This window comes from Athene noctua, chromosome 25 (genome assembly GCF_965140245.1).
Source record: "Athene noctua chromosome 25, bAthNoc1.hap1.1, whole genome shotgun sequence".
Taxonomy (NCBI): domain Eukaryota; kingdom Metazoa; phylum Chordata; class Aves; order Strigiformes; family Strigidae; genus Athene; species Athene noctua.
In genome coordinates this window covers 1,983,633-2,007,135 of record NC_134061.1, presented here as the reverse complement: position 1 = coordinate 2,007,135, position 23,503 = coordinate 1,983,633, and the positions used below count along the sequence as shown (strand labels likewise).

General features: G+C 65.2%; 2 protein-coding genes across 9 annotated transcripts in view; one reads left to right on the top strand and one right to left on the bottom strand.

Annotated features, from left to right (window-relative positions):
- ARHGAP23 (Rho GTPase activating protein 23) overlaps positions 1-19,450 on the top strand; it is a 36,809-nt gene extending 17,359 nt beyond the window's left edge. Inside the window, exons 2-24 of one of the 5 annotated variants that reach the window (XM_074927076.1) lie at positions 1,483-1,662; positions 4,494-4,518; positions 5,378-5,473; positions 5,832-5,910; positions 6,653-6,707; positions 7,685-8,542; positions 8,624-9,152; positions 9,860-10,015; positions 10,149-10,260; positions 10,374-10,431; positions 10,562-10,699; positions 10,796-11,095; positions 12,285-12,346; positions 12,631-12,758; positions 12,914-13,032; positions 13,114-13,269; positions 14,011-14,089; positions 14,470-14,543; positions 14,668-14,757; positions 14,849-14,974; positions 15,115-15,156; positions 15,278-15,363; positions 16,917-19,450. In XM_074927076.1, coding sequence (XP_074783177.1) covers positions 1,483-1,662; positions 4,494-4,518; positions 5,378-5,473; positions 5,832-5,910; positions 6,653-6,707; positions 7,685-8,542; positions 8,624-9,152; positions 9,860-10,015; positions 10,149-10,260; positions 10,374-10,431; positions 10,562-10,699; positions 10,796-11,095; positions 12,285-12,346; positions 12,631-12,758; positions 12,914-13,032; positions 13,114-13,269; positions 14,011-14,089; positions 14,470-14,543; positions 14,668-14,757; positions 14,849-14,974; positions 15,115-15,156; positions 15,278-15,363; positions 16,917-17,988 — 4,620 coding nt within the window. In that variant the 3' untranslated portion in view covers positions 17,989-19,450. Of the gene's footprint in view, positions 1-1,482; positions 1,663-4,493; positions 4,519-5,377; positions 5,474-5,831; positions 5,911-6,652; positions 6,708-7,684; positions 9,153-9,859; positions 10,016-10,148; positions 10,261-10,373; positions 10,432-10,561; positions 10,700-10,795; positions 11,096-12,284; positions 12,347-12,630; positions 12,759-12,913; positions 13,033-13,113; positions 13,270-14,010; positions 14,090-14,469; positions 14,544-14,667; positions 14,758-14,848; positions 14,975-15,114; positions 15,157-15,277; positions 15,372-16,814; positions 16,847-16,916 lie in introns of all 5 variants that reach the window. The other 4 variants (XM_074927072.1, XM_074927073.1, XM_074927074.1 and 1 more) reach the window with 4 other exon arrangements.
- A 3,086-nt stretch (positions 19,451-22,536) lies between these two features.
- Positions 22,537-23,503, bottom strand: part of SRCIN1 (SRC kinase signaling inhibitor 1) — a 77,262-nt gene continuing 76,295 nt past the window's right edge. The window contains exon 21 of one of the 4 annotated variants that reach the window (XM_074927061.1): positions 22,537-23,211. In XM_074927061.1, the coding sequence (XP_074783162.1) occupies positions 23,086-23,211 (126 nt within the window). In that variant the 3' untranslated portion in view covers positions 22,537-23,085. Of the gene's footprint in view, positions 23,494-23,503 lie in introns of all 4 variants that reach the window. The other 3 variants (XM_074927066.1, XM_074927069.1, XM_074927063.1) reach the window with 3 other exon arrangements.

Below are 23,503 nucleotides of genomic sequence, written 5' to 3'. Positions count from 1 at the left end.
GGGAGTGTCGGGGTGCCCGTTGCCATCTGCTTTCAGCTCACGGATCGAGGCGTGTGGGGTTCAGGGAGGGTTGGAGGGCACGTGGGGAGCTTTGCCCCCCCCCCCCCCCCCCCCCGTTTGGTGCCGGTTTGGGTTTTTCTGGCTCTTCAAATGACAAGGTTTGGAGCTCTGCAGCTCTTTTTTATGTTTTGGGGGATCCACGAGCACCCGAAGCCCTTGTACCCCCCAGGTTTGCTCTGGTGGTGATGGAGCAGATCCGTGGGTGCCGTGCCAGGGCGATGCCTCGTGGACTGCAGTGCCAGAGCCCTGCCCTCCCCACGGGGACCCTCTCCCCAGCGGGGACAGGACCCCACTTGCAGCCGGGCCCCGTGCGGGACGTGCCGGCACGGAGGGGGGTGCATCCTTGGCCCCGTTGAGCTGCCGTCAGATTTCCCCACCGGCAGCGAAAAGGCCCACTCAGCACAGGCGCAGACAAAGGCTTTTTGTGCCTGGTCCCTTTTGTGCTGCCCTCTCCCCCTCCCTGCTCCCCATCCATCGCTTCAACCGAGACAGCGCCTGAATTTTAACACCCTCGCCCCGGGATGGGCCGACTGGTGGCTGCTGCGGCGGGGAAGGAGATGGCACTCGGGCAGGACCCCAGCTGACCCCCTCCCACCCAGCTACTGCTCCCAGTTTGCCAGTTTCCCTGGTTTTAGCAGAACTGGGTGCTGCTGGGGCATCGGGCAGGGCCCTCTGCTCCCTTCAGCCACCGGGCTGCTCCTGCCCGGTGGATGTGCAGCCAGATGTGCAGCCAGATGTGCAGCCGTGGTGAGCAGCAACATCCCCGGCCGGGGCCGTCCTAACCCCTCGGGAACTCCGCCGAGGACTCCTGCTGTCTCTCCAACCCCCTGCCCGGGTGCCAGCCGAGAGGCCCGCGGCAGCTCCGGCTCTGCCGTGGCCCTGTTCCCCCTCCTGGCACCGGGGGCTGCGGGATGGACCCGTGTCCCTCTTAGCCCCCTCTGCGGCTCCAGACCGTGGCCCTTGGAGGTCCCTGCCCCGTCTCAGGCAGCATCACTCATCCAGCCGCCTCCCGGGCGGCTCTTTCCGGCTTGCTCAAGGTCATTACCGCGGCGTCATCGGAAGGGGACCTTTTGTCCCCGACTCCCCTGGCTGCCCCCATCTCTCCTGCCTCGCTGCCTCCTGGATCCCATCCAGACCCCCAGGCACAGCTCATTTCCCCTCGTTATTTGTTTATTTCCTTTCCATGCATCTTCTCCCAAAAGGTCCCACGCGAGGAATCTCGGGGGGTGCTGGTGGGGTGGTTTTTGGGGGGCTGGAATTTGCTGCCACCGGAACCAGGAGTGGAGAGGGGTTTCGGAGGAGCGGAGTGGCTTTTCCAGCAGATTTCAGCCCCCAGCACAGGGCTTTGAGGGGGATGATGGGGGGCTGCCTGCCTACAACCCCCACCCTGAGAAGTGACATCTTCCTCCTTGTCCCCTACAGCCAACACCGGGCCGGAGAGATGGGGCGTCCCCAAATGCCAACGTGCCCCCGGAGGGGCCCTTCCCCTGGGTGGGCCCGAAGACGGTGCTGCTGCGGAAGAGCTCGCAGGGGGGGTTCGGCTTCACCCTCCGCCACTTCATCGTCTACCCCCCGGAGTCAGCGGTGCACTCCACCGCCAAGGTAGGGCTGGAACCTCGGGGGGGGGGCCACAGGGAACCCCCAGAGCTGCTGGAGCGGGACTCTGAGGGGCCGTGTTGGATGCAGGATGCTTGTGTATGGGCTGGGGGTGGGCAGGGGGGTTCTGGGGAAGCGTGGAGTGGTCCATCCATCGCTTGCCTTGTTGGGGTGCCTGGTGCTGCCTCCACCCATGGGTGACCTTGGGATGGAGCCCGTGGAGCTGCTGGGAGACGTTTCGGAGTCCCCGAGGCCAGGGAGAGGCTCGGCCCAGCAGGATGTCGCTCGAGCACGTGTGGCCACAGCAAGGACAGTCTTTGAGCCCTTCCTCACAACCCTCCTCCTCCTCCTCTGGCCGACCTCGCCTGGCGAGGGGCCCGTGCCCAGCCCTGCCGGCACTCGCCGCCTCTAGCGCAGCAGATTTTTGGCTCCCGATTTCCCGGCTGTCAGCGAGAGGCTTCGGGCTGGATCTGCCCCAGGACCCAATGCCCACAGTTGCATCTTGGCTCAGCAGCAGCCCGGACCCTTCCCAGGCGCTGCCTTTTTGGGGGGAACCAACCCCCAGCTTGGGCATCACCTCCTGCGCCCTCTAAGCCATCGAGAAGCCCCGATCCAGGCAGCACCTTTCCCCTCCAGGATGGAGGGACCCTGCGACACAACCCAGCAGCTTCCAGCACGCACCATGCCCTCCGCCCTCGGAGGAGATGAGGCAGCTCTCCTGCCGTGGGGTTTGAAATCCCCCCCCACACCCTGTTTTCTGCAGCGGCAGCTTCGTGCGGATGAAGGGAGAAACGTCCGGGAGCTGCGTGGTCTGTGCCAGCCCTTTCCCTGCTCCGGGGCGAGCAGACCTGGATGCTCCCATCACTCCCAGAGCTTCACAGCTGCCCCCAGCCCCACGGCTCCGGCTGCCCCACGGCTCCGGCTGCCCCACAGCTCCAGGCGCTCGCTGCCTCCTCCCCGCAGGCAGGGAACTGCAGTGGGATGTGAGTCACAGGGTGGGGAGAGTCCCTGCTCAGCATCCTTCGTCACAGCGCTTTTCCCACGCTCCTGCTTCCCCAAATCCCTCCTGCCTGCACTTTCCTGCCCGCACCTGCAACACGGCGCTGACCCCTCTCCAGCAGCGTTGACTCTTTCGTCGTGGGGATGGCCCAAACCTGCTCCAAAGCCACCCGCTCGCCTCCAAACCGCCACCATCCTCCCAAAGCATCCTCCAAGTGCGAGGGACTGATCCTGCCCCGTGGTGCTGGGCACCAGGGCTGAGCCCTGCCAGGGCGGGAGCACACGGGGCTGCGTGGGAAGGAGCCAGGTCAGCGCCGGGAGGTGAAGATGCTCTTGGAAGGAGGCTGGGAATAGCCCCCGGCACCCGTCTGAGCCAAAGCCGGCGGGGCAGGGCGCGGCGCGGCTGGCTCAGCACCCATGGGTGCCGGCGGGCAGCCAGGTCCGGGGGCTGAGTTTCGGTGGGGTTGACTCAGCAGGGAGGGTGGCGGCAGAGCTGCCTTCGCTGTGCCGTGCTTCGGCACCGCCGCGCCCAGCCTGGGCCCGGCACTGGGAGCAGAGCTGCCGGGGTGCCCCGGGGACTGGGAAGGGCTCTGGGGTGCTGCAGGGCAAGGGGGGGGCAGGAAAGGGGCGAGTCCGTGCCTCCAGGGGCCTTTGGTGGCCCCTCGCTCCTGCTGTGGCACCGCGGCAGCCACTTGGTGTGCGGACAATGGTGCTGAGGCCACGGGGTTGGCTTCTCCTTCCCACCATCCAACGGGCACTGTGGAGAGGTGCCTTCAGCCCCCTCCTCCTCCTCACTGGGAACATCCCTCCGTCACACTGGGATGGAGCCTGGTTCCTTCCCAGCACCCCAGAGGGACCTGCCCACCCTGGGGACATCAGGGCTGTGTCCCCACTGCCCTGCACGGGCTGGGGGCTGGGGAGGGACCTGCAGCTGGTGAAGCCTCTTGGCTGGAGGCCCCCCCCCACGGGAGCCGGCAGGATCCGGCACTTACGGAGGGAGGAATCCCCGTCCCAGTGCCGGGGTCCCTCCATGGGACTCAGGCCGGGGCTCAGCCGGCTCCATGGCAGGGCTGTGGGCTCAGCAGTGGGGGTGCCAGCACCCAGCTTGGGCACCCCCCAGGCAGCGTGGCTCTGCAGGGTGGGGGGGTCCCCACGGGATGATGTGGGTGACAAGGACAGGAGCCCACAGATGCAGTTCCCACCCCAAGGGACAGATCCACGTGCTCCCAGGGGTGTCCCCTGCCCGTGGCTGGCAATGGGGAGCAGGGACCCCTTTGCCATACCCCCTGCGATGCCCACCACAGCCCATGCAGCAGGAGGCTGCAGAAATGCCCCCCCTGCCCCAAAGAACATGTGCCCCCAACTGAATTTAGCCCCGCAAGGCTAAATATAGCCCCTCCGAGGACACCTGCACAAAGCCGACCCCTTCCTGGGGGTCTCTGTCACCGGGACCCACTGCCCGGGTGCTGCGGTGCCAGCAGGCACCTTCATCCCTCCCCTGGGACCCTGCTGTGGGTGCTTGGGCTCTCCCCGGCCAGTCTCGGTGGCCAGGGAGAAGAGTGAGATGCCACCACAGAGGTGTCTGGGTCCCTTCCCGCTGCCCTGCCCCAAAACCAGCCCCTTCCCCAGTAGCTGGGTGCGGGGGGGCTGCGGCAGGTCCCGCTCGTGGGGCTGCGCGGGCGGCACGGCCGGATCCGGTGTCAGGAGGTAATTTTAGTCAGGGGCTGCGGAGGGCACAGAGGGACACGCAGGTCTTACGAGGGGCTTCATGGGGCTGGCACCCCTCCTGGACCCCCACCGCGGCCACCAAATAAATGTTTTTCTCTTCTTTTTGGCAGGAGGAGGAGAACGGCAACCGGCCAGGTGAGCATGGGTGCTGCGCTGCCGCGGGGTTCCATGGGGACCCCCTCCCTGCACAGGGGGGGACATCACCGCCTGGATCGGTGGGCATGGGGGTCTGGGGGGGGCACACGGCTGTCCCAACGGGTGTTGTGGATGGGGGTCACAGTCTGTTGTCTGTCACCGTGGCCCTAAATACTGCCTGGAAGCGGCGCGGTGCTTCGGTGGCACTTGGGGCGGCGCACAGGCTCCGTGTCCCCGAAGTCCTTGGGAGCTTTGCTGGGCCTGGCACCCAAGGCGGTCTGTCCTGAAGCTGGCGTGGCCAGCACCCGTCCCTGTGGCAGGTGCAGGGTGTCTGGGGACGGGGTTGCGTCCCTGCTCCCCTCCTGGTGGCTGACAGTGACATGAGCGAATGTGAAGGCGTCGGAACGCATCGGCGCGCTGGCAGGGTGATGAGGTGCTGGGTCACCGAGCCGGTGCAGGCAGCAGCACCCAGACCTGGCACCCAGTGCTCATTGGGGCTGGGGGGGGGGCACCGGCCTTGCTCCAGGTGGTCTCTGGGCGACTCAGCATCCCTTGTTGTCACCATCCCTCCGCCATCCATCCCCTGCCCCCCTGGGCCACCCGCCTTCCAGTTTCTTGTAGCCCCAGTTGGCTTTTGCTCTTGTAAAGGAGCGTGCCTGCAGCCACGGCTGAGGGAGATGGGTGCTGGGGGGGCTGCTCTGAGACCCCCCCAGCTTTGCCGAGGGCAGGACCTGGAGGCAGGGCTGCTGCGCGGGGGCTCGCGGAGGTGCAGGGGGTACTGCACGGGGCCGGGCACGCTCCTTGCCGTGGGACGGGCCTGGCCGTGCCGGCGGCTCCCTGACACTCTGTCCCCGGGGAGCAGGGCCCCCCCGGAGCCGCCTGGAGCCCATGGACACCATCTTCGTGAAGAACGTGCGGGAGGACGGGCCGGCGCACCAGGCTGGGCTGCGCACCGGTGAGGGGGGACACGCGGGCGGCCGGGCTGGCAGGGGCTCGGAGCTGGGCGTGCACGTGGTGCTCTGCTGGGGAATTCCATGCTTGTTTTGCTCTTTTTCTTTCATTCTTCCTTTTTTCTCTGCCATTTCTTCGCTCCCCAGCTCTGTGGGGTCTCTCTCTCTCTGTCTCGTTGGCCTGGGGTGCTCAGAGCAGCGCTGAGGCCATGGGTTAGGCTGGCTTTGGGGTCCCCACAGCTCCCCTCATCAGATAGCACCTGGCCGTGTTCAGACCCTGCTGCGAGCGAGCGTGGGGACAGGCAGGTGTCACCACGTCCCCACTCGCTTGCGGTGACACTGTCTTCTCCCCCTGCGCTGCAGGGGACCGGCTGGTCAAGGTGAACGGGGAGAGCATCATCGGGAAAACCTACTCGCAGGTCATCGCGCTGATCCAGAACAGGTGAGTCCCCTTCTCAGGGACGGGCAGAGCCAGGGAGGGGACACGAAGGGGACACAGTGCAGCAGGCACCATCCCCCTGGGTGTCACCAGGGCTGGCAGGAGCCGTGAGTCACTTGGGTGCCAGCAGGCAGCAAAGCTGCAGGGGCCGGGGACAGGCAGAGATGTGGTGTGACCATCACCTGGGGATGGGCTGAATGTGACCTTGAATGACTCGAGCGTGGCCAGAGAAGGGCAACGGAGCTGGGGCAGGGTCTGGAGCACAGGTCTGCTGGGGAGCAGCTGGGGGAACTGGGGGGGGTCAGTCTGGAGAAGAGGAGGCTGAGGGGAGACCTCCTGGCCCTCTGCAACTCCCTGCCAGGAGGGGGCAGAGAGGGGGGATGAGTCTCTGGAGCCAAGGCCCCAGCGCCAGGCCCCGAGGGAATGGCCTCAAGCTGCCCAGGGCAGGGTCAGGCTGGCTCTGAGGAAGGATTTCTGTGCAGAAGGGGCTGTTGGGCGTTGGAATGGGCTGCCCAGGGCAGGGGGGAGTCCCCGGGATCCCTGGGGGGGTTGAAGAGTCGGGCTGAGCCAGCGCTGAGGGATCTGGGGGAGTTGGGAAGGGTCAGGGTGAGGGTCACGGTTGGGCTGGAGGAGCTGCAAGGGCTTTTCCAACCCGGATGATTCTGGGATTCTGTGAGATTGGCCTTGCTGGGGGCAGGGGGGGAGACCCCAGCCAACCTGACCCCTCCGTCCCCTCTCCCTGCAGTGACGATGTGCTGGAACTCTCCATCATGCCCAAGGACGAGGACATCCTCCAGCTGGTGAGTTTGCCGGGTGGGTGCCAGGGACCGGGCTGGTTCCAGGGTTCAGGTGCCCCAACGTGGCTTTCCCGGGCTGTGCCAGCGTTCCCGCCCCACCAAACCTGGGGGGCTGCTCTGTCCCTGCCCCCCATCCTCCTGTGCTTTGGCTGGGGATGGCCAAGTGCCCTTATCTTGCTGGGGACACTTGGGAACACTTGCAGCATCCCTGGAGAAGGAGTGGGTGCAGAAATGGAGGTACTGGAGGGGTCCAGGGCAGGAAGGATGGAGGACATGACCCCTATCTTTTTTTGGGCGAGGGGGCTGTCCTCGGGTGTAACTGCAGGGTGAGTTGCTCTGGGTCTCGGGCTTCTCCTCAGAGCGGCTCTGCTGTCGGTGACCTGGGGTTTGGGGACAGCGGTGGCCCTGGCAGGGTGGCCTAAGCCGAGGGGTGTGGGGGGAGCTTTACCCGGTGCTCCCCCCGTCCCGGCAGCCTCCCGGGGCTTTCCTACTGGTGCTGCTGCCACCAGAGCTGCCAGCACCCACCCCAGGATTGGCTATTTGGGGGCAGCACTGCTTGGCCCCAGCCTGGGGGACCCACTCCTATCGGGCTGGGGGGGAGATGGGGGGATTTCAGCCCTGAAAAGGGGGGCTCAGGATCCCCCCGGGTGTGGAGTCAGAGGACTCTGGAAAATGAGAAGGGAGAGTCGTGCCCGCCGGTGTCAAGGTGTTTCAGCAAGGGCTGGGGGGGGGCCACAGCCGGACTCTGAGTGGCGGTGGGGGAGGGCAGCAGAGCTGGTGGCAGCGTTGCTCTGTGCTGAGGGGGGGGCGCTGGGAAAGTGGGACTTGGGGGGCTGCAGGCAGCCCTGCCCAGCTCACCCCGATGGGGAGGTTTGCTCATGGGGTGGGGAGGAGAAGAGAGCACCCCTGCGGTGGGAACAGGGGGGGCTGCAGCCCTGGGCCCCCCCAACCCTGAACCCCCTGTCCCCCCCCCGCCCCAGGCGTACTCACAGGATGCCTACCTGAAGGGCAACGAGCCGTACTCCGGCGGGGCGCAGAGCATCCCCGAGCCCCCTCCCATCTGCTACCCACGGAAGACGTACCCCTTCCAGGCGCGGGGTGCCGAGCCCCCCCCGGGCCAGCTGCCGGACACCCGCGGCCCCCGCCCCGCCGCCGCGGGCCCCTCGTCCCCTCTTGGCACGGCCGTGCTCGCCAGCACCCGGAGCGAGGCAGGCGGCAGCCCTGCGCACCGCCCCGACGAACCACAGCCTGGGGGTCCCCCCCCGCGCCCCCCCGCACCCCACGGGCACCCCGGCTCCTTCTCCCGCACCGGCTGCCCCAGCAACGTCGCATCCTCTTTGCCCGACCGCTACGGGATCCCCACCACCACCCCTTCCTGCTACGGAGTCCCGAAGCACCTCCAGGAGCACCGGACTCACTGCGGCTTCAAGGAGGGTGTCGGGGGGCTGGCGGGGGCCGGGAGGCCCCCCCGGGAGGCGTCGGGCAGCCAGCGGGCCCCCGGCCGTCAGGAGTGCCAGCAGGCTCTGTCCCGCTGGTTTTGCAGCCAGGAGCCGCGGCGAAGCGCCTCGGAGGAGCGGCGACACGCCATGCCCCCCCGTTACCGCAGCGTGTCCCAGGACCGGCTGGGGGGGTCGGCGGTAGCCTCCCGGGGCTGGCCCCACAGCGCCTCGCACGACACCCTGCTGCAGCCCCCCCGCGAGGGCTGGGCACCCCGCGCCCGCTCCGACCACTACCTGGGCAGGTACGGGCGCTCCATGGAGGCGCTGGAGCCCGGCGCTCTGCTCCCCCCTCACCTCGACCGCTCCGCTTGGCCACCTGAGAGGCTCTGCCGGGCCACCGTCGCCACCACCATTGGGCAGCCCATCCCGCACGGCTCCTTCGCGCCTTCCTCCTCCTCCTCTTCCTCTTCCTCGCGGGAGCCGGCGCCCGTGCAGAAGCACCCGTCGCAACCCAACTTGCAGAGCGCGGATGATTCGGGCTATATTGGCTACCGGAGCTACAGCCCGTCCTTCCAACGCCGCACCGGGCTGCTGCATGCCCTCTCCTTCCGTGACCCGGCTTTCGGTGGCCTGCCCACCTTCAGCATCTCGCAGCGACCGGCCGCCTCGCTCCCGGACAGAGCGGTCCCCGTTGTCCCAGCACCCACTGGTCCCCCGCCGGTCCCTGCCGCACCCAGGGAGCAGCGGCCGGAGAGCAGCCGGGTGCCCGAGCAGCCGGAGGAGCGGAGGGAAGAGGTGGTTTTGCGGCAGAAGCCGCCCACGGGCCGCAAGATGCCAGCCCCTCTGCGGCAGATGAACTTTGTCTTCCCCGAGGGCGTGAAGGAGACGGACATTTGTGACCCTCCGCTGGCCGGCGGCAAAGGGGAGAGGCCGGTGGCCGAGCGGCAAGGCCGGCGCGTGGCTCCTTTGGCAGCCCCCGAGGACTCGCTGGCATCCATCCCCTTCATCGGTGAGTCGGGGCGACTCGCCGGCGGGGCTGTGGCTGCCTCTGGGAGGGGGTTTTAGCAACTCCTGTGCTGGGGAGGGAATGTTTTGGGGGACAGGGCACGTTGCACAGTCTCAGAGCATCGTCCGTGGCCAGTGCAGGGGCCAGCAGGGTGCCCATCGTCCCACAGGGCCCAGCACCCCTCAGGGCGTCACTGACCCCGAGCGGGGCTGCAGGTGTCGGTGATGGGTGCCAGGATTTGGGCTCGAGCAGCCTCATCCCTCCTTCTGTTGTCCTGCACCCCCCACCCAGCCCATGGTACCTCTTACTGGGCACAACTGGTGTGAACTGGAGCCCTGCTCCCAAGTGGGGGCAGGGAGGTGTCTGGGATCACCCTGGCTCACTTGGGACCCCCCTGCCTGGCCGCTTCTTCCTGTGGGGACCCAAAATGGGTCTGGGGGAGCGTCCAGCTCTGTCCCATGACGGGAGGGATCCTGGGGCTGGACAGGGATGAGGTGGGGACGGGGGGTCCGTGTCATTGCTCTGGGCGCACTGGTGGCTCCTGGCTTCGCTGGGCTGGGGGTGCGCATCCTCCAGCCCACCCCGGGCACCTGCAAACCCAGCACCTACCAGAATGCCAGGGCAGGGGGGTCCCAGCAGGGATTTCCCCCCACCCCATCCTGCCCCAACCCCTCATGCAACGCTGCCCCCCTCCGCCCCCCGCCTCGCAGACGAACCCACCAGCCCCAGCATCGACCTGAAGGCCAAGCACGTCCCCGCCTCCTCCGTGGTCTCCAGCGCCATGAACTCCGCACCCGCCGTCGCCACCAGCCCCTCCTCGCCCACCTTCGCCTTTGCCCTGAGCCGACACTACTCCCAGGACTGCAGTAAGTGCTGGGGGGCGTGGGGGGGGAATCCAAATGGGGGGCAGGACGGGGAGGAGCAGCCCCCCGGTGCTGGAGCTCTGCCCCATGCCCTCTGGGCTGAGCAGCGTGTGCTTTGCCCTTCTCCCCCTGGCAGGCAGCATCAAGGCCGGCCGCCGCTCGTCCTACCTCCTGGCCATCACCACCGAGCGCTCCAAGTCCTGCGACGATGGTCTGAACGCATTTCGGGACGAGGGAAAGATCCTGAGGTAGGGCTGGACCCCCCCTCTCCCCCCTCCCAGTCCCACCACTGTGTGGTTCCTGTCCCGTCCACCCCCAACACGCTTCAGCATCCCGCTCACGGGGGCTGCTCTCCCCCCAGGAGGATGCCCAGCCGGGTCCCCAGCCTCCGCATGCTGAGGAGCTTCTTCACCGATGGGGTGAGTGTTGGGGGGTCCTGGGGTCCAGGGGGTCCAGGTCTCCCCACCTGGTACCTCTATGAGAGGATTGCTCTGCCTGGTTGGAGTGCTGACGGCATCACCCCAACGGCACCCTCGGGTCCCCCCGCAGTCTCTGGACAGCCTCGGCACGTCCGAAGACGCCCGTTCCAAAAGACACTCAACCTCCGACCTCTCGGACGTCCCGTTCAGCACCGTGAGGAAGGAGGGCTGGCTCCACTGCAAGCAGATCCTCACCAAAAAGGGGAAGGTAGGTGGGTGCCTCCTCTTCCCTGAGCCCAACCGGCGATGCCGGAGACGGGGGGACGCATCCCTGAGGTCCGTGCCCCGTCCCTTCTCCCCGCAGAAGGTCGGTGGAGGCATCCGGCAGTGGAAGCGCGTCTTCGCGGTGCTGCGCACCCACTCGCTGTACCTGTGCAAGGACAGGCGGGAGGCGGTGACCTGCGCCCCGGCCCCAGGTGAGGAGGAGCCGCCGATCAGCATCCGAGCGTGCCTGGTGGACATCTCCTACAGCGAGACCAAGAGGAAGCACGTCTTCCGCCTGACGACCGCTGACTTCTGTGAATATCTCTTTCAGGCAGAGGATCGGGAAGACATGCTGGCCTGGATCAAAGTCATCAGGGAGAACAGCAAGGCCGAGGGCGAGGTGAGAGCCACATGGGGCTCCCGGCTGCCTCTGGCTCTCCCGGCACTAACCGCCTCGGCTCTCTCCGGCTCTTTGCCTTGTGCTGCTTCCCCAGGCCAGGGCCGGCCCCTGCGTGGCCGGCCAGCGTGGGGCTCGCTAGTCCCGTGCCGTGCTCCCAGGGGTGCACGGGGGCTCGCGGGCACCGCGGCGTCCAAGAAGAGCGGCGGCTGCGCCGGCCTCGGTCGGGGAAGGGTGCGCTGGGGCTCTCCGAGCGCTACCGTGGCGCTTCCAGGCAGGGTCGATGCCGGATCCACCAGCGGCGTTTGGTCGTGCGGTGGGAGAGGAGCGTGTGTAGTGTTTTGTGTCTCTGTTGGCAAAGAGAGATTTGGCAGGGAGATCCCTGCCTGCGTCGGGCTTTGGTGCCTGTGCGGTGCTGCTGGGGCTGGTGCCGGCTCGGGGCTGAGCCCTCACCAGGCAGCCCGTGGTCTGTGCGATGGGTTGCTCGGGGGTCTGAGATGGGGAGAGCTGCTCCCCGGAGCCGTGGGCTCCAACGGAGGATCCGCGGGGCTGGATTTGCCGGCGCTGGGCTGGATGTGCCGAGCGCTGGGGTGGCCGCGCGCAGCGTCTCCCCGCAGTGCCGCGATGGTTTTGTTTGGTTGCAGCGATCGTGCCGGGGTTGTGACAGGCTCCGGCCCTGGAGGGTGCGTTGAGCTCGGAGCAGTCTCTGGTTTTCTCTGGCACAGCCCCACTCCGGAGGGCACAGGGGGCTCAGCGGGACCGGCAGCACCGGCGCAGGGAAGGTGTTGCTGGCTTGGAGCGCGTGGAGCTGTCAGGGTACCCGCGGGGGCCGCGGTGCAGCGTCCCGCAGGGATTTCTGCGTGTCTTTGGGTGCTGCGTGGTGGCAGCGGCTGCGCTGGGCGCGGGCAGACGGAGGTGTGTGTGCCATGGAGGGATGCGCTCGTCCCCGAGCCTCTGTGGCCGGCTTGGACCCCACGTGCTTCCCCGCACCGCGGCAAGGAACGCCGGGGACAGCAGCGCGGCGGCAAGCGCTGGCGGGCACCGGCTGTTTTGGGGCAACAGGGACCCCGTCCTGGCCTTGCCTGGTCCTGCCTGGTCCCGCACGGCGCCTGGCAGAGCGTGGACTTGCCTGGGGTCTCTGGCGGACGTGCTGCTCAAGCTCTCCCTTCCCCTCTTCTCTCTGCCCCCCCAGGACCCCGGTTTTGCCAGCCAAGCACTTATCAACAAGAAGTTAAACGACTACCGGAAAGTGAGGTATGGACCCGGGGGGGGTTGGTGATCACCGAGACCCCCCGAGCGCTTTATTCACCTTCGCTCGGGGTGCTGGCAGGGCTGGGACGGCCAAACCGCCGCTGCGTGAAGGGTTAAAGTGGCTCCGTGCTCCCCAGGGCCCCCCATTACCCAGCGTGGGGTGCAGCCCCGTGGGTGCGGGACTGGGAGAGATGCCGGTGTTTACCGGGAGGTTTTTCAGTGGGCTGGTGGCCCCCCCAGGGCCGTGCCCTGCCTGAGCACCCCCCCTCCCGCCGCTCTCCCTGCAGCCCCGCGGGCGCCAAGCCCGATTCCTCGCCCAAGGGCTCTCGTGGGCTGGGGATCCGAGCCGAGTTCCTGAAGCAGACGGGAACCAGCGCACCCCGGTCCCCCCGGCAGGATGCGGCCGTCACGAAAGGTGGGTCCTACCCCTGCGGCGTGGGGCACCCCGGCACGGCAAACCCGGGGTGGGGGGCTGCCATCGTGCTGGTCCCCGTAGGGCACCAGGGATTCTCTTCCCGTTTGTCCCAACTCGTTAGCAAACGATCCTGTGGGGTTTTTTTTTCTCCCCAGATGAGAGCAGCTCTCAAAAAGCCCCGTGGGGCATCAACATCATGAAGAAAAACAAAAAATCTGCCCCGCGGGCCTTCGGTGTGAGGCTGGAGGACTGTCAGCCTGCCCCGGACAACAAGGTACGGCTGTGCCGGTGGTGCCAGCTCTGGGAGACCCCCCACGGCCCCGGCACCTCCGTCACCCCCTTTTTGTCCCCGCAGAACGTCCCCCTGATCGTCGAAGCTTGCTGCAGGGTGGTGGAGGACCGAGGGCTGGAGTACATGGGCATCTACCGCGTGCCCGGGAACAACGCGGTGGTGTCCAGCCTGCAGGAGCAGCTCAACAAGGGAGCCACCGAGATCAACCTGCAGGACGAGGTGAGGTGCATGTCCCCGTCCCCATCTGTGTCCCCATCCCTCTCCCCCTGCCACTGTGTTGCTCCTGGGGCTGTTGTCCTGTTCCGTGCCTCTGTCCCCATCTCTGTTCCCATTCCTGTCCCCATCGCTGTCCCCAGGCCTCTGGGATGCTCTTGGGGCTGCTGTCCTGTCCCCATCCTTGTCCCCATCTCTGTCCCTGTCCCCATGCTTGTGGGATGCTCCTGGGGGCCGTTGTCCTGGTCTGTGGCTCTGTCCTCATCTCTGTCCTCATCTCTGTCCCCATCCCTGTCCCCATCTCTGTCCCCATGCTTCTGTGATGCTCTTGGGGCTGTTGTCCTCATCTGTGGCTCTGTCCCCATCCCTGTCCCCATCCTTGTCCCCATCCCTGTCCCCATGCTTGTGGGATGCTCCTGGGACTGTTGTCCTGGTCCATGGCTCCATCGCCACCCTGTCTCTGTCCCCACGGCGTCTGCACTGCTGTGACTGTCCCCGCAGTGGCAGGGCCGCCTGGTGGTTGGTGGCAGCACTGTAGGTGGCAGCTTGGGGACACATTTGTGCCCTTGCATCTCACCACATTGCTACATCCTGCCAGATGCGGGGTGGGGACGGCTGTCCTGCCATCCTCACAGCCACGCTGCTGCTGGCTGGTGTCCCCCTCAGTGTCGGTGGCCTGGGACTCTCCCAGCTTGGGGACTTTCTCCCGCCTGGCTTTGCCTGAGCAGCCTCTTCTCTCCCCCGCAGCGGTGGCAGGATCTGAACGTCATTAGCAGCCTGTTGAAATCCTTCTTCCGAAAGCTGCCCGAGCCCCTCTTCACCGACGGTGAGTTGCTGCGCCCCAGCCGGGTGCTCTCCCCGGGGCCAGCGGGGTCCCCAAAGTGGCCACAGATGACCCTGTGCCGATGGCCACGTGTCGATGGCTGATGCCGGGCTGACCCGGGGCCCATCCCCATGTTGGGGACAGGTCCCCAGAGCCTGCGACAGAGCGAGCCAGCGCCCACCCGCAGTGGGGGGCTCTGCAGGCCCCGGGCCAGCCCTTGTCCTTGTCCCTCCCTCTCCCTCTGCGCCCTGTCCCAGCGGGACCCAAGCAGCACCCCCAGCCCCCTCCCCAGCGTCTCTGGCTGGTGCATCCGGGGGTCTCTGGCACTGGGGGGGGCCCCCTCCCCTCCACCCATCTCTGACCCCACCATGTCCTGCTTTCAGATAAGTACAACGACTTCATCGAGGCCAACCGGATCGAGGACGCCAGCGAGAGGATGAGGACGCTGAGGAAGCTGGTAGGGAGATGGGGCAGGGGCTGGGGCGGGGGGCGTAGCTCGGATCCCCCCCCCCTCCGGGGGCTGGTGTGGGTGGGAAAGGCAGCGGGGACGAGCAGGGAGGTGACCCGGTGCCTCCCTGCAGATCCGGGACCTGCCAGGTCACTACTACGAGACACTCAAGTTCCTGGTGGGTCACCTGAAGACCATCGCTGACCACTCGGAGAAGAACAAGGTACCATTCACCCGCCCCGCGCCCCATCCTCGGCTCTCCTGCCCCCCCCTCAAGCCCCCACCCCAGTCACTAACCCCGGCTCCGGTTACAGATGGAGCCCCGAAACCTGGCCCTGGTGTTCGGCCCCACGCTGGTGCGGACATCCGAGGACAACATGACCGACATGGTGACGCACATGCCCGACCGCTACAAAATCGTGGAGACCCTCATCCAGCACGTAAGTGGTGGTGATAGTGGGGGGGTGGGCATCGGCGTGGCTGACCTGCACCCCAGGAGCAGGGGAAGGGGCTCCCCAGCCGCGCCGAGCTCCCACCACTCCTCGCCGGTCCATAACCCCTCTCCTGTCCCCCCCCGCAGTCAGACTGGTTCTTCAGCGACAAGGAGGACAAGGGCGAGAAGGTGAGTCCTGCCCCTCCCCGGGGGGGGGGGTCTCGCTGTGGGGCAGGGGGGGCGCAGAGCCCTGGTTGGGAGCCGGGGTGCTGCAGCAGCCCCCTGACTGCCGGACCCCCTCCCCTTGCAGACCCCCGTGGATGAGAAGGAGGCTCAGTCCGTGCCCAACATCGAGTACCTGCTCCCCAACATCGGCAGGACCGCGGCGCCCGGCGATGCCGCAGGTGAGGAGCAGTTTCCCGCGGCACCGGCCCCTCGGGCTCTGGCACCGGGGCACCCCGGGGTGCTTCTCCAGCCGCTCTGTCCCCCCCACAACCCCCCCGTCCTCCCACCGCTGCCGGCAGCCGGCCCAGCTCGCCATCGTCACAGCAAACCCACACGGGCTGGAGCGAGACGTCCCGGCGCCCCCCTCGCTGGAACGTGGGGTCACCCCCACGCTGGGGGTGCCAGCAGAGCCCCCTCCCCGCCCTCTCCTGTCACCTTCTCCCTGGTGGCTGCTCCTCGTCCCTCCACAAATCCGGCAGCCCGCGGGACCCCTGCCTGCGCCCGCTCCCCCGCGCCGGCCCACGCTGCCAACCCAGAGACCGGGAGACTTTGTTGTTCGACTGATTTCTTACGTTCTTTCCTTGAACTTCTCTGTGCTGTCCTCTTCCTCCTCCTCCTCCTCCTCTTCCTCCTCCAGCGGACCTCCTCGAGAGCTAGAGCGGGTACAGTGTTGATCCTGGGTGCATTGCTCACGCACTAACTCCTCGGGGGGACCATGAGAGAGCGGGAGCAGGGGGGGGGGCTGTGGGAGGGAGGGGGGCCCTGTCCTGCCTGGCCACTGTCCCCAGTGTCCCCAGCAGCAGGAGGGGCTGCCGAGCCCCTGGGGAGCCCCAAATCCTTTAACCCTGGTTCCCCCACCTCGCTGGCTGGTGCCTGCGCGGTGCTGGGGCTGCTGTCAGCACCCCCTGGCAGGGATGGGTGCTGGGTGTCCTGGGACTATGGGGGTCCCAATGGGACCTGGGATGGGGGTCAGCACCCCCCTTCCTGCCTCCCCCTCTCTCGTCGTCAGCAGCGGCTAACCCCATCCCGGGGCGTGCGGGGTGGGACAGGGTGTCTGTTGTCTTGTCCTCCTTCACACTGTGGCAGCGGGGCTAGGGCTGCCTGTCCCCCCTGTGGCCCCACTTGCCCCCTAGCCCCCCCCCCGGCTAGCCGGGGTAGCCCCATGGCCTGTCCCAGACCCTTCTCTGAGGCTGGATGTGGTAACGAGCCGGCTCCCCACGCCCCATCCCGGTGACGTGGCGGTGGCTGCGCCGTGCCCAGCCCTGGTCCCCTCTGTGCCCCGTGGCCGTGGGTCCTGCTGCCGGGGTCCTGGCTGTGTTTCCCAGCTGTGTGTGCCTGCGTGTCCCCCCCCCGCCTTATCCCCATTCCTTGGGGCTCTGCAGTGGGCAAGCAGTGTTGGGGACCCCTGTTGGGGCCCCCCCCCAGCTTCCTGCCACCTCCTGCAGCCGCTCGGCGCTGGCGTCACTGCCAACCAGTCTCTGATGGCCCCAGCATGTCCCCATCCTGATTTGGGGGAACGGAGCAGCATCCCCCAGCTCTACCCACCGAACCCCCTCCCCATCATGTGCCCACCCCCAGGGCCTGGCTAACCCCCTTTCCCCCTTCTCTGCTCTGCTTTACAGGCTCGACCCGCAGCGGCTCCGCCAAACCGAAGGTAAGAGGGTCCCAGGCCGGGGGCTGGCGGGGAGGGACGCGATGGCCGGGGCACGGAGCCCGTCCCTAACCCCGGCACCGCCATCCCTCACCCCGGCGTCACCATCTTCCCAGGGCACGTGGCCGTCGCGAAAGGCGCCGCCGCACCGGGACCTCCTCGCCATCCCCTTCGTCTCAGCCGCCGCCCGCAAGAGGAAGAAGAGGAGAGAGGCTGAAGGCGTCGGGAGCAGCACCGACGACGACGCGGAGCGCAGGGACACCCCGGGTCGGGAGCAGGAGGACGAGGGGACCACGGCCGCCCCACCGGGACCCGGAAAAGCCCCCCATGGCACCGGCACTGAGCCAGCGGCCACCAGCCCGGCTGGGATGGAGCGGGAGAGCTCCCTGGAGCCGGGGGGTGCCGGGTCCGAGCCGGCGCCGGACGCCCGCTCCATCGTGTCGGGCTACTCCACCCTGTCCACCATGGACCGCAGCCTGTGCTCCGAGGTGCAGTCGGTGGCCGGGAGCCGCGGGGAGGAGGCGGACGACGAGCGCAGCGAGCTCAGTCACATGGAGACGGACACGGAGAGCCGGGAGGGTGCCCGGCCCCGGCTGGGGCAGGCGGGCGGGGGGCCGGGGGACGAGGACAAGGGTCCCCTCGGCCGTCCCTCCTTCAACTCCCACCGCCTGATCCAGTGCGACACGCTGGCCCGCAGGAAGCTGGGACGGCCCCGGCTGGGCGGCGAGACCCCGGCACCCAGCGTCGAGGACCAGGGCTGGGACCCCCCCGGGCGACCTTCGCTGCGGGAGCAGCTGCGGCAGCGCCTGCGAGCCTCCGCCGACGACATGGGGGTCCGCCTGCGCCGAGCCCACTCCCCCGAGACCCGCCGCAAGAAGAGCAGCTGGCGCCGACACACCGTGGTGGTCCCCGGCGGCCTCAAGGACCTCAACTTCAACGAGTGGAAGGAGCCGCGGGGCTTGGAGGTGGCCCCAGGACCCTGCCGGGACAAGGACTCGGGGCTCAGCAGCCTGGAGTCCACCAAAGCCCGGCCCCCGGCCCCCACCCCGGCACAGCCCGGCGCTGCCGGCGAGGGGTCGGCCACCAAGACCCCCCCAGGCAGCCCCGGCCCCCCAGCCCCTCTGCGCTTCCCCCAGTGTCTCTGACCTCCTGAGATGCGCCCCCCCCACCCCGCGGCTCCCCCCCCCCCCGCCCCCAGCCAGTGTTTAATTTAAGGCCTCCCCCTCGTTCTTGTATTTAATTGTGCTCTGGACAAGCTGCTGTTATTTAATGAGTCTCCGTGGCCCCCACCCCGCAGGTGGGACAAAGCCACCGTGTCCCCCTTTGCTTTGGGGACCAGCAGGGTCCCACAGCGCTCCCCCATGCCCCATCCTGGCCCCATCCCGTGGTCACCCGACCCCCCCACCCCCACCCCGGACAGTGCCAGGAGGGTTCGTGGGGTGTGTGTGTTTGGGGGGGGGTCTCTCCTGGGGGCTGTCCCCACCCCAAGCGGGGACCCGCTGTCCCCGGGCGCGGCGGTGTGAAGTGCGGGCGCTTCCTTGGGTGCTGCCGCTGCGGTGGCCCTCGCCGGAGCCCTCCCCCACGTTGGGGACCCTGGGGACCTCGGTGCTGTCACCCTGCTCCGTGACGCGGGGGCTGCGCCGGGGTGGCCCTTGGCGTGACAGATTGGGGGGGGGGGGACACACACCCCATGGGTGTTTGTGTGGCAGCAGGTGTGACAGGAGGGGCTGGCACAGAGGGGGAACTAGGTGGGGGTGACAGGGACACCCCGTTGTCCCCTGCACCCCCACAAGCCACAGCCACCATCCAGGCCCCAACGTGCTCCCCGGCACAGCACAGCCCCCTCCCCAGCCCTGCTCCCCTTCCTACCCCCCCCCGCCAGGCCAAAAGCACTTTAGGAGGGGGGGTGCGGTGCAGCCACCTCCGGGAGGGGGGGACACGGGACATGTGGGGACCCCCCCAGCCTCACCGTGCAGGCACACACATGCCACAGGCTCGGGTGGCCACGGTGGGACGGGGGGGGGGGGGGGGGGGGGGGGTGTCAAGTCATGTCACTGTTTCTCCGTGTCGTTCTCATACGTTATGCAAATATTTGCTGTAAAGTTTTGGTTTTTTTTTTTCCTTTTTTTTTTTTTGTAAATATTGTCTCTGACTGTGTAACATATGACAAAGGATTTATAAGGATTTTTAAAGAAGTTTTGCTCAGCTGAAAGGCCACCCCCGACCAGGGGATGTGCTGGACCAGTGTTGACTTTTTAAACCCTCCTGCATGTGCCCCCCCCCCCTCCCCACCCCCCTGGCGTGTTGTACGAGTCGGCCGCGGAGCCGGTATATGCAAAACTGCAAAAAAAAAAAAAAAAAAAAAAATCCAAACCAACAAAAAAACCCCCAACAAAACCACCCCGCTTCGGATGCTGCCCCCCCCTGCCCAGTCCCAGTCTATATATTGGAAATAAACTGGTTATTCGAGGAGGTGGTTTCCTGCTGTTATTGCTTCCCCTGCTCGGGGTGGGGGGGTCAGTACAAAGACCCCCAATTTCCTGGAGCACCAGCAGCATCTGGGGGAGGTTTTTTTCCCGGATTTTTATGAGGCTGGACCCCCCCCCCCCCCCACCCTTCCAGCACCCACTGACGCATCCCCCGATGTGGGACCAGGGGGATCTTGGGGCCAGGGATATCCACACCCCCCCCCCATCTCCCCAATACAGCGACACAAGAGACCAGACCTGGGGGGAAAAAAGTGCCAGAGAGAGGGAAAAAAAAAAAAAAAAAGTAATTTTATTAAAGCCAGACACTCTGATAGAAAAGAAAAGTAATAAAGGGAAAAGAAAAAAAAAATAAATAAAAAGCAACCCTTTGTCATCGGAGTTTGCAAGTTACAATGGTCACGTTGCGCACAGAACTACCCATGGCACCCACAGCGACACAGGGACAGCGCTGGGCACAGGGTGGGGGCGGCGGGGGGGCCAGCCCCCCCCCCTCTCCCTCCCCCAAGCCCCCGCCTCCGCCCTGTGCAAGGCTTTTTTTTTTTTTTTTTTTTTTTAATTTTAAAACAGTTCACAAGAAAATTCATGCTAAGAGACACACGACGTTTGTAGAAACCCCAAAACAGCCTCTAAAGAGTATTAGGAATTTTTTTTTTGTTTTTTTTCCCCCTTTTTTTTTTTTTTTTTTTTTTTTTGTTCTTTTAAAAGTCGTAGCCTTTTTTAAACAACATCCAGACGAGTAAAGCGGGGTGCGCATGCAGCGGGCGCCTCCGACACATGCACGATGCAGGCAGCGCTTTTTTTTTTTTTTTTTGGATTGTTTATGCAACATTTTCCTTTTTTTTTTTTTTGTCCTTTTTTTTTTTTTTTTTTCTCCTGGTTTAAACCAGAATCAAATATTTTTGGCTTTTTTTTTTTTTTTCTTTTTTTTTCTTTTTTTTTTTTTTTTTTGTCCTCTTGCTTCAGCAAAGGCACCGGGGTCGGTGCTCACGGACGGTTTGCATGATGCCATGAAAGGACGGACGCACACGCACGCAGAGACACACGCTCACGGAGAAACCAGCCTGATGGGCAGCAGGGAAGTTGGGGGGGGCGGGAAAGGAAAGTTTGGGGAAGAATTGGGTGCAAGCCAGCGCCATGCACCCCCTCACCCAGCACCCTGCACCCCCTCACCCAGCACCGGGCACCCCATCACCCATCACCACCCTCCTGCTCTGGAGGTTGGGGGGGGGGGGGTGTGTGTGTCCCACAGCACAGCACCCACCAGTGACAGTGCCTGGGTGGGGGCTTCCAGCACCCACAGTAAAACCAGGGTGCAGGGCCCCCCCCCCCCCAACAGCCAGAGCTTGCTCCCAGCGGGATGGGTGTCCCGGTGCACCCATGGGTGCCACCGGGATGGGGCTGCTCTTACAGCCCACTGACCTCTTTACACCCGCATGTCTGTGTCCTGGGGGGGGTGGGGGGGTGGTATTTGTCCCCCTCACACCCCCAGGACAGCAATTTAATTGGGGGGGTGTGTCTGTCTGCAGGGCCCCTCCATGGGTGCTGGCACGTCCAGCCCCACGGGAGCACCGGGGCGGGTGTGGGGTGGGAGGGCTGTGAGAGGGAGCGGGGCGGGGGGGGACAGGGCTGTGGGAGAGGGGGGTACACCCCCCCCCACACCCCATCCCAGCCATAAGAAGCTGCGGCTTTGCTACAGTGTTTCACTTTGGTACCAAGAAAAAAAAAAAAAATTAAAACTTAAATAAAACTCATCAAGTGACTGCTATTGCTGCTGGGAGGTGGGTGCTGCAGCACCCCGGGGGCTGGCACCCATGGGAGTCAGCGTCCCCGGGGGGCAGCCGGCCCCTTTCCCCCCCCCCCCTGCTCCGGTGAGGGACGGGGACCGGGATGGGACGAGGAAGGTGCTGGACGGAGGATGGGAGCTCAGCACGGGGCCAGCAAGCCGCGAGGAACCGACCTCTCCAAATCTACCCAGGGAAGAAAATCCACCCCCTAATATACCAGACGTGAAGAGATTTATTTCTTTTCTTTTCTTTTTTAAATATTTATATATATATATTTATATTACGTATATTATATATATATAATATGTAAATATATTTTTTAAAACAATATAAAATGTTAAGACACTTCACTTAAATGTAAAGAGTTGCTTTTTGCAATCCAAAGAAATTGCATCATGATTTTTTTTTTTTTTTTGGTTTTTTTTTTTCTCTTTGTTATTCAAAAAAGGCTCGTTCTTCTGTACAAAAATGATTGATATACAAAAAAAGAGAGGGGGGGCAAAGAAGAAAAATAATTAAAGAAAAATAATGTTAAAAAAACTGAAAAACCAAAAGCAACCCAAGGACGAACTAGCCAACGAAAGGAGTGATTCGATCTCGTGTTGCACTGCGGCTGGGCTGCGCTGAGGGCAGCGCTGGGGACGGGCGCACGCAGCGCACACGCACACGCACACACACGCACACCCGCCTGTGCTCACGGGTGGTGGCCACGGGCAACCGTCACCTGGCCACGCACCCCGGGGACCCCACCGCCACCGCAGGTCCCCCAAGGCTTGGCAGGGCTGGGGCTGCTCCCCCCGGGGAAGGACCGTGGGGTCACCGGCTGCGGGGTGGGGGTCCCCCGTCCAGCCAGATTAGGGGACCCCGGGGACTTGGCCTCTGCCTGCTTGTCCCCAAGGGCACTCGGGGACAAGGTGTGGCAGCGTGTCCGTGCGGTCAGAGCCCCCCCCCCCCCCCCCGAGCATCACAGCATCCCCTGCCCTCCCCCGTGCCCACCCAGGCCACCATTTAAAGTGCTACGTTCCCACCCGAGGGCCACGGGCAGCCTGATTTGACCCGTTTCCACCTCACAACCCCCCCGCCCCCCCCCCACCCCTCATTTTACATCCGAGCCCTTCGGCCCCTCCAGCACACCCGGCCCCCCCGCGGCACCGCTCCCGGCTCCCTCCTCCCCAGCCCTCGCACCGTCCCCCCGCCTCGAGGACAGCTGGGGTTGGCGGCTTGTGGGGGGCCAGCGACAGCCCCCCAGGCCGGCGCTGACCCCTCGGCCGGCGAAGGACGCAGCCCGGCCACGGTGCCACCCGCCACCCGCCGCCGAGACCTGGCCGGAGCGCCGAGCATCCTCTCCCTCGGGCCGGGCGGTGTCGCGGCTGCCGGGATGCTCGGCCGTGATGGGGGGCGAGCGGTTGGGTCGGGGGGTGTCTTCGGCAGCCGTTGTTTCCCACCTTTCCGCGGTGGGATGGGTGCTGCCCGCGCGGGCAGCGGGGTCGGGTGCTGCCCGGCGTCCTCCTTGCTTGAAGCTGGTGAAACTGGTGGGGTGAAGCTCTGAGAGCTCTTAAATAAACAGAAAACGGCAGGGTGGGAGAGGGAGGGAGGGAGAAAAACCAAAACAACAGCAACCCAAATGAACCGAAACGAAAAGGAAAAAAATAAAAAGGGAAGAAAAAAAGGGAGGAGAAAGAGAGAGAGAAACAGAAAGTGGCTGGTTGGCCATTGCGGAGCGAGATGGGAGACAGAAGTCGGGCCGTGGCGGAGCGGAGGCGAGACACAAGTCGGGCCGTGGCGGAGCGGAGGCGAGACACGAGGTCGGCCACATTGGAGCAAGACATTGAAAAAACAGAAAGAGAGGGACGGGTGGTGATCCCTCCAGGTGCCTCAAGAAGACAAGTCCCAGGGAGGAGGAGCCCAAGGAAGAGAGGAGCCCGGCCCTGGGAGCAGGAGAGCGGTTGGGTGGAGCTGGCAAGGATGCTCAGAATGAGATGGAGGAGTTCCTTGCCCCAAAGGAAGTCAATACGGGGATGGATGTTCTGCCAGATGCGGGTTTTTCTGAGACCGCGGGGGAAGTCTCACTAGCCTCTTTAGATGGTCTAGCGGCCTAGAAAGAAAAGCAAGATTCAAGGAGGAGGAGGAGGAGGAGAAAAGGGAGGAAAGTCAAACAGTTTCTGAGAAAAAAAAAAACAAAGACAAAAGAAAGGAAAAAAGGGGGGGGAGAAAAAAAACAAAAAACAAACAAAGAAAGGAAAGGAAAAAAAACAAACAAACAACCGAGAACCAAACAGGAGTTTGTTCAGAAGCAGCATTGAGTTAGGCCTGAGGTCAAGCAGCTGGAAAAGGTCCACCACAAACAGAGCACGAGATGAGCTGGTCCCACGCGTTACTGGATGGGA